Consider the following 13,641-nt stretch of genomic DNA (forward strand, 5'->3'; position numbering starts at 1 on the left):
AAACCGTTAATTCTGCTTTAAAAAAGTAGTAATAAAAAGGGGGAGACATAGGGAGGATTACTGTGACAGAGGAAAATAAAATAAAGTGTTTACCGTGAATCGCAAATTCTTCTTTAAAAAATAGTATATAAACCAAACAGGGAATAAGGAGGATAGGGGAAGATGATGACTAAAGACCTGCGAAAGAGGAGAGGAAGAGGAGATAAGATAAAGGTGATTAATGTGAACATCTAAAAAAAATCGTCCTCTTAAATGAAATAGTAATTTAAAAAAGTATGAAGATTATTATACTTCTTCTCCTGGTCTTGCATAAATATAAAAGGGGAGACAGAGAGAAGCAAAGGAGGATAGAAAGAAAGAGGGAATTGGCGTGGTCTCCTTTCCTAGTGTGTACGATTGCTCTCTGTTCCCGGATGTATTGCTGTCGTTGTAAATGATGGACAAGATGGATACGAACGACCATACACGCAAACACAGACACATACAGATACGCAGACACGCAGGCACACACTGAGAGAGGGAAGAGAGAGAGGGAGGGAGAAAGAGAGAGAGAGAAGGAGAAAGAGAGAGAGAGATAGAGGGAGAGAGAGAGAGATAGATAGAGGGAGAGAGAGAGAGATAGATAGAGGGAGAGAGAGAGAGATAGATAGAGGGAGAGAGAGAGAGATAGATAGAGGGAGAGAGAGAGAGATAGATAGAGGGAGAGAGAGAGAGATAGATAGAGGGAGAGAGAGAGGGAGGAGGAGAAAGAGAAAGGGAGATAGGGAGAAAGAGAGAGAGAGAGAGAGAGAGAGAGAGAGAGAGAGAGAGAGAGAGAGAGAGAGAGAGAGAGAGAGAGAGAGAGAGAGAGAGAGAGAGAGAGAGAGAGGGAGAGAGAGAGAGGGAGAGAGAGAGAGAGAGAGAGAGAGAGAGAGAGAGAGAGACAGAGAGAGAGAGAGAGAGAGAGAGAAGGAGAGACAAAAAAAAGATAAGACACACACAAAGAATTTTCGAAATGAGCATCAGCTTCGTTCTCCACTATGGAAATATGCATAAAAACAAAATACCGCTCCCGTAGGCTCTAAGTGCAGGGAATTAGATTAACCAGCGCTTGACCATAGGACTTAAAATCCCGTGCGCGTTGTAACCGGTAGGGTTAATATTAGCTCGGCCTATGACACCTTTACTCCCAATGGAGCGCAAGAAATATCGTTTTTTTGGACAAATTATACATTTTTGTTTCCTTTTTTTCTCTGGGGAGGGGGTGGGGTGATTAAAAAAAAGCGGCTATCATCGTCATCTTTCTGTGAAAGGCAAGTTCGGTTTGGATTCTATCTCTCTTTCTTTCTTTTTTTCTTCCTCTCCTTCTACTCCATTTTCATCTCCCTCCTCCTCGTTCTTCTTCTGCTCCTCCCTCTTCCCTCTTCCTTCTTCCTCCTCCCTACCTCCTCCTCCTCTCCTCCTCCTCCTCCTCCTCTTCCCTCCCTCCCTCCCTGCTCTCCCTCGTCCCTCCCTCCCTCCCTCCCTCCCTCGTCTCTCCTCCCTCTCCTCCATTGCGTGTTTCATTGTGGTCGCTTCTGAGAGTGATTTATCGGCTCGACATTCGGTGACAAGCCTTCAGTCATGGAGAAGTGAGTGTGAGGGGCACGGGTGAAAGTGAAGAGAAGAGAAGGGAAGGGAAGGGAAGGGAAGGGAAGGGAAGGGAAGGGAAGGGAAGGGAAGGGAAGGGAAGGGAAGGGAAGGGAAGGGAAGGGAAGGGAAGGGAAGGGAAGGGAAGGGAAGGGAAGGGAAGGGAAGGGAAGGGAAGAGAAGAGAAGAGAAGAGAAGAGAAGGGAAGGGAAGGGAAGGGAAGGGAAGGAAGGGAAGGAAGGAAGGAAGGAAGGAAGAGAAGAGAAGAGAAGAGAAGAGAAGAGAAGAGAAGAGAAGAGAAGAGAAGAGAAGAGAAGAGAGAAGAGAAGAGAAGAGAAGAGAAGAGGAGAGAAGAGAAGAGAAGAGAAGAGAAGAGAAGAGAAGAGAAGAGAAGAGAAGAGAAGAGAAGAGGAAGAAGAGAAGGGAAGGGAAGGGAGGAGAGGGGATGGGAAAGGAAGGAAGGAGGGAAGGGGAGGGGAGGGGAGGGTGGAAAGGAAGGGAAGGGAAGGGATGGGATAGGGAAAGGAAGGAAGGAAGGAGAGGGGAGGGCAGGGGTGGAAGGGAAGGCAAGGGAGGGAGGGGACAGGGTGGATGTTGAAGGAGACGGCTGAGGGAGGCAGGAAGAGAGAGAGAGAGAGAGAGAGAGAGAGAGAGAGAGAGAGAGAGAGAGAGAGAGAGAGAGAGAGAGAGAGAGAGAGAGAGAGAGAGAGAGCGAGAGAGCGAGAGAGAGAGAGAGAGAGAGCGGAGAGAGAGAGAGAGAGAGAGAGAGAGAGAGAGAGAGAGAGAGAGAGAGAGAGAGAGAGAGAGAGAGAGAGAGAGAGAGAGAGAGAGAGAGAGAGAGAGAGAGAGAGAGAGAGAGAGAGACAGAGACAGACAGAGAGAGAGAGAGAGAGAGAGAGCGCAGAAGACGAAAAGAAAGAAAGAAAAAGAAAAAAAACATGACGAAGGCCTATGACAAAAGACAAAGCTTATCACATCTATCTTGAATTCGTGATCCTTCGTGAAAGAAAGAATCACGAGCCATTTTCTAGATCATTCTGACAAGAGGACACTTTCATGACGAGAAGAATTGGGTGAAGAATGATTGGCAGGGAGGGAGGGGGGGGGATACACAGGGTATGGGGGAGAGTGGGGAACGTGGGGGGCGTGGACTGGACGAGAAGTTGGGAGAGCTGAGGGAGGGGGAGACCGGGGAAGGAGGGGGTAAAGAGAGAGGGAGGGAAGGAAAAGGAGGGAGAAAGAGAGAGAGAGAGGGAAAGTGGAGGAAACGAGAAAGGGAGTGAAAAGGAGAGGGGGAAGGAGAGAGATTGTGGCGAAAAGGGGGAAAGGGAGGGAATGAGCGAAGGAGAGGGGGAGAGAGAGAGAGGGAATAAGGGGGGAGAAAGAGAAGGGGAGGGCGAAGGAGAGACGGAAATGGAGAGCCCACAGCGAAAATCACCCCCTTTGATCCTGAAAGAGCTGCGGTGGATTCAAATTCTGTGGCGACTAGATTCCCTTAGCCATAACCCGGGGTGCCTCGTTTTAGAAATTCCGAGATAGCTCACCAAAGACCTCGTTGTGTAGCGGTTCTTTTGTTGTTTAATCACTTTGTAAACAGGACTATGATTGAGTGGGTCTGGGTCTCGTTCGTTCCTTTATCACTGCATCATTTTTTTTCTATGCCTTCTCTTCGCTCGCTTCTCTGTTTCTCTCATTCACAGGCGCCATCTCTCTCTCTCTCTCTCTGTCTCTCTGTCTCTCTGTCTCTGTCTCTGTCTCTGTCTCTGTCTCTGTCTCTGTCTCTGTCTCTGTCTCTCTCTCTCTGCTTACTTATTCTTTTCCTTCATCTTTTACTTTCTTCTCTTACTCACTCACTCACTCACTCACTCACTCACTCTCTCTCTCTCTCTCTCCACTCCCTCATTCACTATCTATCTATCTCTGTCTGTCTGTTTCTCACTCACTCTCTGAATCCGTCTCTCTCTCTCCCTCTTCCTCCCTTCTCTCTCACTCTTTCTCCCTCCCTCTACCCCTCGCCCCCCTCTCTCTCTCTCCCCAGATGACGTGTGTCCAGCCTCTTCCATCCTCGGATATCCTTTGATCATTCTGCCATGGCCGTGGAACTCTTTGCTTAATGTCGATCCTCTTACTCTTTCTTTGACTATATTTCCTTCCTCCTTCTTTACTTCAATTCCCAGACTTCTCTCCTTTTTTCCCCCAGAAGCATAATTAGAGGTTCGGATTAGTTTCCTCTATGTTTCCCGTTTGGCAGGGATTTTTTTTATTCATTTTTTTTCTCAATAAGCTCGTTTCCCTCCGGGTGAAAAGGAACGGCAAAGATCCATTCGGATTTCTTTGCACGGTGGCTGGTTTCGCCTCGTGATACGTAGGTCCGTGTGCACATTTACAGACCGATACAGACACAAACTCACATACACACTGAACCCATTCTCCCTGTTCTTCTCCATCTCACTTCTTTCTTCTTCACCGCCCTCCCTCTCCCCTCACCCTCCCTTTCCTATTATCTCCTTCTCTCCCACTCCCTTTCTCCCTCCCTCCCCCCAACTCTCTTCCAGCCTCACTCTCCTATTCTTCTTCTCTCTCCCTCCCTCCTACTCCCTCTCTTTTCCATCACTCTCGCCCCCTCTTCCACCCTTCCTCTCCTATTTTCTTATTCTCTCCACCTCCCTCTCTCCCTCTCCTATATCTCCCACTTTCTTCCACCCTCCCTCTCCTATTCTCCTATCTCCCTCCAGCTCTCTATCCATCCTCCCTCTCCTATTCCCCCACCTTCCTCTCATCCACCCTCCCTCTCCCATTCTCCTATTCCTTCCACCTCTTTCTCTAACACTCTCTTTAAATCTTCCTCTTCTATTATCCTATATCTCCATCTCCCACTCTCCCAGTCTCCCTCTCCTACTTTCCTATTCTCTCCACCTCTCTCTCTCCCATTCTTTTCCACCCTACTTCTCCCATTCTTCTATTCCGTCCACCTTCTTCTCTCCCACTCTCTTCCACCCTCCCTCTCCTATATCTCTATCTCCCACTCTCCCAGTCTCATCCACCTTCCCTGTCCTATTCTCCCATACCCCCACTTCTCTCTCTCCCACTCTCATCCATCCTTCCTCTCCCATTCTCCTATTCCCTCCACCTACTCTTCTCCCACTCTCATCCACCCTCTCTCTCTCTTTCCACTCTCCTATCCCCCCCCCCCTCCTCTCTCTCTCATTCCCCCACCTCTCTCTCTCTCTCTCTCTCTCATCCACCCCCTCTCTCCCATCCCCCCACCTTCCTCACTCTCTCTCTCTCCTCCTCCTCCCTTACCTGTTCGAGATCAGCGTCTTGGTCTATCATAATCAACCCAAGCGGCGAGGAAGCCTGGCGCAGTTTCTCCTTGTCGTAGTGATGTTGCTCGTAGTCAAACATGGTTATCCTTGACACTTGTAGGCGGAGCTGCTCCAGGTGAGGCATCCTGGGGGAGAACAGAATTGCATGGAGGACGTGGTGGGGAAAGAAGTGCTGTTTATGTACATACATCTATATATATATCTAAATCTATTTATCTGTCTGTCTGTCTGTGTCTGTGTCTGTGTCTGTGCCTGTCTGTCTGTCTATATATACATATATATTCTCACGGAAATACTGAATGTTTTAGTGCACCGCAAAATCGGTTAAGATTTGAAAAGACGGTAAACAATCGCGAATATTAGCCAATTAACAATTATATTCCTTACACATACCAAACAAAAAAAAAGAGAGAAAACGAAAAAAAGGGAGAAAAAGAAGACGAGAGAGAGAGAGAGAGAGAGAGAGAGAGAGAGAGAGAGAGAGAGAGAGAGAGAGAGAGAGAGAGAGAGAGAGAGAGAGAGAGAGAGAGAGAAAGAGAAAGAGAAAGAGAAAGAGAAAGAGAAAGAGAAAGAGAAAGAGAAAGAGAGAAATCCACTCACTGCACGGTCTTGGCCTTCTTCTTGGTCACCATCGACGCCTTGTTGAGGTGAGTGAGTTCGATGATGCTGGGGTTGACTCTGCACGCCTCGCCGTCCACCTGCATCGGGATCGTCTTCTTGGTGACGATCTTGGCACTCTTGCACTGACAGATGGTGGTGCCGTGTCCTCCAGCTTGCAGAAGAGGCTGTTGGGAGGGAAGGACCGAGGAGGGGTGGGGGTGGGAGGGAGGTTGGGTTATGGGAGGGCCGGGTGAGGGAGGGGCAGGGAGGTGGGTGGTGGAAGGTTGGGTCAGGGAGGTGGGGGTGGAGGTAAGGGAAAGGTAGGCGGTTATTATTATTTTTATTATTATCACTATCATTATTATTATTTTTTTTTTTTTGGGGGGGGGGAGTTCCGTTATTGATGGGTGTATCTATTTTTAGCAAAACCATTGTTAAATTTGTGGGAATAAATGGTATAAATTTCTTAGCATAATGATACCTATATGTGCATGATTTCCTACTTGATATATTTCATATTTCTTATTACCCAAAGTTTGATAATATCCACATACTCACTATCTATCATAGTCTCAGTACATAACCTCTAACAATTTCCTATGCCCCACAATTTTCTTCAATTAGTGTTCCCAATTATTTATAAAACCCAAACTTTAAATAAAATCCCGATAAAACACCCAGCTGTGTATACTACTCAATCCTGAAGACATTTCAAGTATCCAAAATTCACACAAGCTAAAGTATCCAACTTTTTTAAGCACACGTATTACTGTTCTTAATACCTGGAGGTCATGCTACTCAATCCTCAATACAATACATATGCCTCAAACATCACACCCAACTGATCTAAGTCCATAAATTATTGTTCTTAACACCTTTCGTTAATTCTACTAATCTCAATATATTCCAAGTACCTCCAAAATCAAGCTCGTTAATATACCCAACTGCTCTAAACACCCACATTACAACTCTTAATTCTACCTAGTTAATTCTATGGAGTTCATTCGACTCAATACATTCCAAATACCCCCAGAATCACACCGGTTAATACACCCAACTGTTCCAAGTACACACATTACTGTCCTAAACACCCAGAAGTTGAACCGTCACGCCAATCTCTTTACCAACGCAGACCGGAAGTGAACTAACCATCTGGTAAGTGGTTAAGCCGATGACTTCGATGATACCGTCGTCAGTAGCCTGATCGATGCCGCTGCCTCTGTTCCACGGCCGAGTTCCGGATCCGTAGCTGTGGGGTGGAATGAACAAGGGGAAAGAATGAACAAGGGGTGGAATGAAGGAGGAGTGGGATGAACATAGGGAAACGGATGAACAAGATGTGGAATGAACAAAGGGAAACGGATGAACAAGGGGAAAGGCATGAACAAGGAATGGAATGAATAAGGGAAAAAGTTAATTTATATCCACTCAGGAGACACGTACTTAGACGTCGATAATTTCGCATGAGGAAAAATGAATTCATATCTATCTATTCCGAAGACGTATGGTAATGATCGCTTCGGAGTGATCTATTGTAATTTCCCGCGGGAGAAAATTCACATCGCCTCCGAATAATATCATTTCCCGTCCGAAATAATTCATGCACAGTAATTATACAGAAGAAAAAGGTCAAATTGATCCAAAACTGGAACAAATATTAGAAATCACTTCATCATCTAATTTCACACAAGAGAAGGTAAGTGAATCCGTTCAAACAATGGGATGAATTTCGTTTTCGTTGCTGAAACCCTTCGAGCAATGGCAGAGTAAAATTAGTCACGATTTGGATTAACATATATTTACAGCAGCACACTCAGGAATTAACTATGTTACAATGGAATTTCACCGGAGGGGGAAAAAAAACTTTTGATATTCTGATACAACAAAATAGCAAAGATTAGTTTATCATTTTTAGGAAACCGTTCATCATGCCTAAGAAAACGCTTTGTTGCAACACAAACCAATTACGAACCGAACCGGCTAGTTATATTAACAACAGCCGGCCGAGCAATCCGTCAGATCCCAGGGGACTTTTTTTTAACTCACTCTTAATCCTAGTCTCGCCAACTCACCTTTATTCCCCTGTGGTTTCACCAACTCCCCTTCACTCTCCAAGGGTATCTGCATCTCCCCTTCACCCCCACTCAACTCACCTAAGAATCTCTAACTCACCTTCAGTCCCCAAGAGTCTTACGTACTCACCCTCACTCTCCAAGGATCTCTGTATCTCCCCTTCACCCCCCATCAATTCCCCTTCCATGCCCATTCAACCCTCTCTGTCCTCCCTACGCTCCCCTTCGAGCCCGAAGTGTCTCCCCAACGCACCTGGGGATGTTGAGGAAGACGACGGCGTGGACCTTATGCTCCTTCAGGATGGGCGTGACGTCCTTGCCATCGCATTCGACCGTGCAGTTGTCCGAGAGGTCCTTCCACTTACGCTGCAGGAGGTCCTTGCCGCCCGCCTGCCCGTAGAACATCTTGTTTCGCAGACGGGAGTTGAACTTCTGTGGGTTGGCCTCTGCGGGTGGGCAGGGGAGGAGAAGTAATTAGAGGAGCGGGTGTGACACCTCTTTTCTCTCTTTATCCCTCTCTCTCACTCACTCATTCTCTGTCACTCTCACTCACTCATTCTGTCTCACTCTCACTCACTCATTCTGTCTCACTCTTACTCACTCATTCTGTCTCATTCTTACTCATTCTCTGTCACTCTCACTCACTCATTCTCTGTCACTCTCATTCACTCACTCTGTCACTCTCACTCACTCATTCTCTGTCACTCTCACTCACTCATTCTCTGTCACTCTCTTTCACTCATTCTCTGTCACTCTCTTTCACTCATTCTCTGTCACTCTCTTTCACTCATTCTCTGTCACTCTCTTTCACTCATTCTCTGTCACTCTCTTTCACTCATTCTCTGTCACTCTCTTTCACTCTCTTTCACTCTCTCTCTCTCTCTCTCTCTCTCTCTCTCTCTCTCTCTCTCTCTCTCTCTCTCTCTCTCTCTCTCTCTCTCTCTCTCTCTCCCTCTCTCACCCTCATCTAAAATCTATATGTAAATTCCTATTTTGCGCGTGCTGTTTGGCAAAAGAGTGAGTTTGATGTGCAAATTGCAAGTTCGCCAAGTGATACCGACAAAACATAAGGGCGAGATAAGCCTGTTTGTGGGAAAAGGTCACTCCACTGACCTCTGTTTCTCCTGGCGCACGTAGGTAAGGAAGCTCATTCATATTCATGATGTTGTAACTTTAGTGAATTAAGTCTAGAACACGTTACAGCAACAGCGGGCTAATTCCTTTATGTGTGTGTTTTTATACCTTTGTCTATTTATCTAAGTTGCTTTTTTTTAGCCTTTGTCTACTTATTTGTGTTGCCTTTTTTTTTAGCCTTTGTCTATTTTTTTTTTTTTTAGTTTTGTTTTTTAACCTTTGTCTATCTATTTGTGTTGCCTTTTTTTTTTTAGCCTTTGTCTATTTATTTGTGTTGTTCTTTTTTGTTTTGTTTATACACCAACGCCGCCACAAAGCAGAACTCCTCACTGGGCAAGTAACATGTTTCACTGATCCGATGTGAGTGCGATGTACCGTTGGCGCGGACTGTGATTGGAAATGGTTTAATTCCCGGATGTGTAGTGTTTGCATGCGCCGCGCCATATCTCGCCATTAATTGAAAACTGATCATTCATGGAGGCGAGGGAATGATTTCCATCATCCAAGCGCGTCTGCCCTCGCCAAACCTCCTTCCTTCCTTTCTTTCTCTATTCATTTATATATTTCTGTCTCCCTTTCCTCCCATCTCTCTCTCTTTCTCTCCTTCTCTCTCTCTCTCCTCCCTTCTCTCTCTCACTCTCTCTCCTTCCTTCTCTCTCTTTCTCTCTCCTTCCTTCTCTCTCTCTCTCTCTCCTTCCTTCCTTTTCTTTCTCTCTCTCTCTCTCCTTCCTTCCTTCCCTTCTTTTCTCCCTCTCCTTTCCCTCCACGTTCCCCAGCGAAAAACCAATCCCTCTAAAAGAAAAGAGACGAAAAAAAGAAAAGAAAAAGAAGTCTAACCCTTCACCTCTCATCTGCGCCTTAAAGGAAGTTTGGCCTCAACTCTCCCCTTCTCCCCCCTACTTCCTTCTCCTCATCCACTTCCCGACCTTTCTTCCTTTCCCTTTCCTATTTTTGTCCATTCCCTCCTTCCCTCCTTTTCCCTTTCCATCCCTCCTTTCTCCACCCTTCCCCTCTCCCTTCCCTTCCTCACTATTCTCCTCTCTTCGCATCCCTTGCCTTCTCCCCTCTCCCATTCCCCATTTGATCCCTCTTCCCTCTCCTCTTGACCCCCTTCCCCTTTTCTTTTTAAGCCCCTACCCCTCACTCCTTTCCTTCTCACTCCCTTCCCCTCTCCCCCTCCCATTCCCCTTTTAACCCTTCTCCCCTTTGACCCCCTACCCTTCTCTACTATCCCTTCTCCCCTCTCCGTATGACCCCCTTCCCCTCTCCCTTCTGACCACCAACCCCTCTCTACTATCCCTTCTCCCCTCTCCTTATAACCCCCTACCCCTCTCTACTATCCCTTCTCCCCTCTCCGTATGACCCCTCTTCCCTCTCCCTTTGTCCCCCTTTCCCTCTCCTCCTCCCCTCTTCCCCCTCAACCCATCCTTACCTCTGGCCTCGTGGAACTCGAGGGCGATATGCGCATCGACGCCGAAGGAGAAGTAATTATTGACGACGTTGAGGGGCAGCTTGTCCTTGCCGTCCTCGGTGGGCTCGCACTCGGTGTTCTTCTCGACGTTGACTCGCCAGCGGTCCAGGTAGACGACCTCGCCGTCGCTGATGTTGCACAGGATCTTGCTGATGGGTTCGTCCGTGTACCTTAAAGAGAGGGATGGGTTTATTCTCGTGAAGGGGCGTCTGGGTGGCTTGTGCATTGTACTTGAAGAGGTTGGGTGTGGTTAGGCTGGGTAAAGATGGGAATAGGGGCGTTCATTGGGGGGTTGGGTGGGGTGGGGTGAGGGTGGTGGGGGGTACGTGTCTGGATTTCATAGGATTCTTGGATGGGTTTACTTTTTTTCCCCTAATGATACTGTTTATTTTTTTCCCGAATGAGTTTTGTTTCTCATTTCTTCCCCGAATTATTTCCTTATCTTTTTTCCCCTAATAAGTTCTTGTTTTTTCCTAAAATGAGATCTTTATCTTACCTTTTCCCTGCCGATCCCCCCCTCCCAGATCTTTATCTTATGTTTTCCAAAATTTAAGTTCCCCTTAATGAGTTATTTTTTTCTCATTTTTTCGCTTATGAGTTTTTTTTCTTTCTATTTTTTCCTTAGTGAGTTCTCTTATTTTCCCTTAATTAGTTTTTTTTCCCCTTTTGAGTTTTTTTCCTTATATTTTTACCTTAATGAGTTCTTTTAAATATTTTTTCCTTATTTTTTCCCTGAGTTCATTTTCTTATTTTTTGTCTAATGAGTTTTTTTTTCTTACTTTCCCCCTGATTTTTCCCTAATGATATTCTTAATCTTATTTTTCCCTAACGAGTTCCTTATGTATTTGGCTTCGTTGTTTTGGAAAGTCTAATGGGTTATTAAATCAGTTATTCACTACATTTCTGTATCTATAAAACCTTGAGGAAATTATTCATATCTGCATATTCAAAAAGGTAAAAAAAAAAAAAAAAAAAAAAAAAAAAAAAAAAAAAAAAAAAAAAAAAAAAAAAAAATATATATATATATATATATATATATATATATATATATATATATATATATATATATATATATATATATATATACATGTAGATGACAAGAAATAAAGAAAAAAACACAAGGTGAAAACACATGAAAATATTTAGTCCCTTTAATATTTTAAAAATCAAGAAAGAAAGAAAAGAGAAAAAATCCCCTATTCCCTTTTCGCTTTCCTTTCTTCGCTTTAATCCTCTTTATTATCCATAAACTATCAGTTTCGTTCGTTCCTTCCTCCTTTCTATTTTTTTCTATTCCTCCCTTCCCCTTTTTCCTCTTTCTTTCCTTCTCCCTTCCTTTCTTTCTTTCCTTCTTCCTTCCTTCTTTCATTCCTAGTATAAAACATTGATAAAAAAAAAATTTCACATTGATTCTACACCCGGGAAAGAGTAATAATAAAATAATAATAAAAAAAATGAGCAAGACAAAGAAAAACTATTTTTCGTCTGTTTTACGGAGGTCAGCTGAAAGAAAATTTAGAAGATAAAAAAGAAAAAAAAGAAAAAAGGGATAATATCAGTTTTGGGGTTTTATTTCTGGAACATCAAATTGATTGCTCGGTAACGAAGTTAATTGGAGATCCATTGGAAGACAAGTTGATCTGTGCTCCCGCAGCCATTTTTATATATTTTCTATACCATTTTCCCTTTTCTTATCTTTATTCTTTTCTCTGTTATCTTCTATTTTATTTCTTGTTTCTGTCTCTTTGTTGTTATATTTTATCTATTTTCTTTTTTTGTCTCTATTATTTTTATTTTACTTTCAATTATTATTCTTTTATCTTTCATATGACTTTTCTTCCTTTTTTATGTCATTCCCATTTTATTATTTCTACCGCGTTCGTTTTCCACAATTCTTCGCGATGTCAAACGATCGACGAAAGAGGCAGAATTGAAAAAGTTATTTTACTTCTAATCATAGTTCTTTTATCTTTTCTATTATCTTTTCTTCCCTTTTTGTGCCATTCCCATTTTATCATCTGCCACGTTCGTTTTCCACGATCGACGGAAGAGGAAGAATTGAAAAAGTTCAACCTATTATCATTATTTCTATTATTATTATTATCATTATCATTATTATTATTATCATCATTATTGTTACTAATGTTATTATTATAATTCACGTTATCATTATTGTTACTAATGTTATTATTATCATTCATGTTATCATTATTGTTACTAATGTTATTATTATCATTCATGTTATCATTATTGTTACTAATGTTATTATTATTATTCTCATTCTCATTATTATTATCATTATTATCATCGATGTTACTATTATTATTTATTAGCCTATTTTTTTATAAACGAGTCTCATCCAAACAGGTTTCAACGCTGCTTCCTCCGCCTAATCAAGCGATATCAAAAACAATTTATGATAATTGTCCCTGGCGGTGCGATTTCTCATTAATCACAGCATGCAAAGAAGGACATTATCTACAACGAACAGGAATAATTGATGAGCAAATAAATCAGCGAGGGAAAATAATAATAATAAAAAAAAAAAAGATTGTCCCACTTTTTAACTCGTTAGTTTTGAACGTTTTTTTATTTTTATTTTCATAGAACAAAGGAGGATGTAATTATCTAATGAAACAATGGTGCTAGTAATGATGAACGGATGAATCTGCATATAACTGCATGTATATACTGTGTGTTTAAAATATCACCATCATTCTTATCACTATCATCCTCGTAATCATCACTATCAGTATCATTATCACTATCATCCTCGTAATCATTATTATCATCACCATAATCATAATCATCATCATCAAAAGCCTGTATCATGCCACTGTATAGCATTAGCCTCTCCTTAACTTATCTATTCAAACTATCGTTGCAACCTCTTTTTGATTTCAGTTTCTCATATCATCAACGTTATCTAATTACTGGTCTTGCTATCATCTTATGCTAAATCATTGTACGAATCTCTTATCTTCTCTGCTTATCTGTCTTCCTAGCTCTAAAAATATGACTAGTCCACTGACATTTCTTCTCAATGTAATTAAATATATTTTCCACTTTGGACCGTTCACTGATCTATTTTATTTTTCCCTTTCTATCGCTTTGGCCAAATACACAAATATTCTTTCCTTTTCTCTTTGATTACTTATAAATACGTCAAATCCTCTCTCTCAAGTAACCAAATTTCTGATTTTCGTGTCATGTCGGGGAGAGACCTTCCCATTCTGACACAGTGACAAATAACCTCCTAATATATTATAATGTAACAGATTCCTATATCTTATATTCCTAATAATTCCTAATATTTCTCATAATTCCTATCAGTAAATTACTTCAATGCAAGTTATCTCGTTTTTTATTTCATTTTCTCTTTCATTGGAATTGCATTGGCTTCTATGCATTAAGGTCAACGGCTGCTACT

The 13,641-nt window shown here is 42.8% G+C and overlaps 1 protein-coding gene across 14 annotated transcripts in view; it reads right to left on the reverse strand.

Annotated features, from left to right (window-relative positions):
• rdgA (retinal degeneration A) overlaps positions 1-13,641 on the reverse strand; it is a 423,680-nt gene that overhangs the window by 24,498 nt on the left and 385,541 nt on the right. For all 14 annotated transcript variants that reach the window (XM_070122262.1, XM_070122261.1, XM_070122258.1 and 11 more), the window contains 5 exons: positions 10,173-10,381; positions 7,860-8,052; positions 6,684-6,783; positions 5,535-5,719; positions 4,912-5,059 (listed from right to left, as the gene is read on the reverse strand). In XM_070122262.1, coding sequence (XP_069978363.1) covers positions 4,912-5,059; positions 5,535-5,719; positions 6,684-6,783; positions 7,860-8,052; positions 10,173-10,381 — 835 coding nt within the window. The remainder of the gene's footprint in view (positions 1-4,911; positions 5,060-5,534; positions 5,720-6,683; positions 6,784-7,859; positions 8,053-10,172; positions 10,382-13,641) is intronic.

Source organism: Penaeus vannamei, chromosome 5 (assembly GCF_042767895.1).
Source record: "Penaeus vannamei isolate JL-2024 chromosome 5, ASM4276789v1, whole genome shotgun sequence".
In the NCBI taxonomy this organism is placed as follows: Eukaryota; Metazoa; Arthropoda; class Malacostraca; order Decapoda; family Penaeidae; genus Penaeus; species Penaeus vannamei.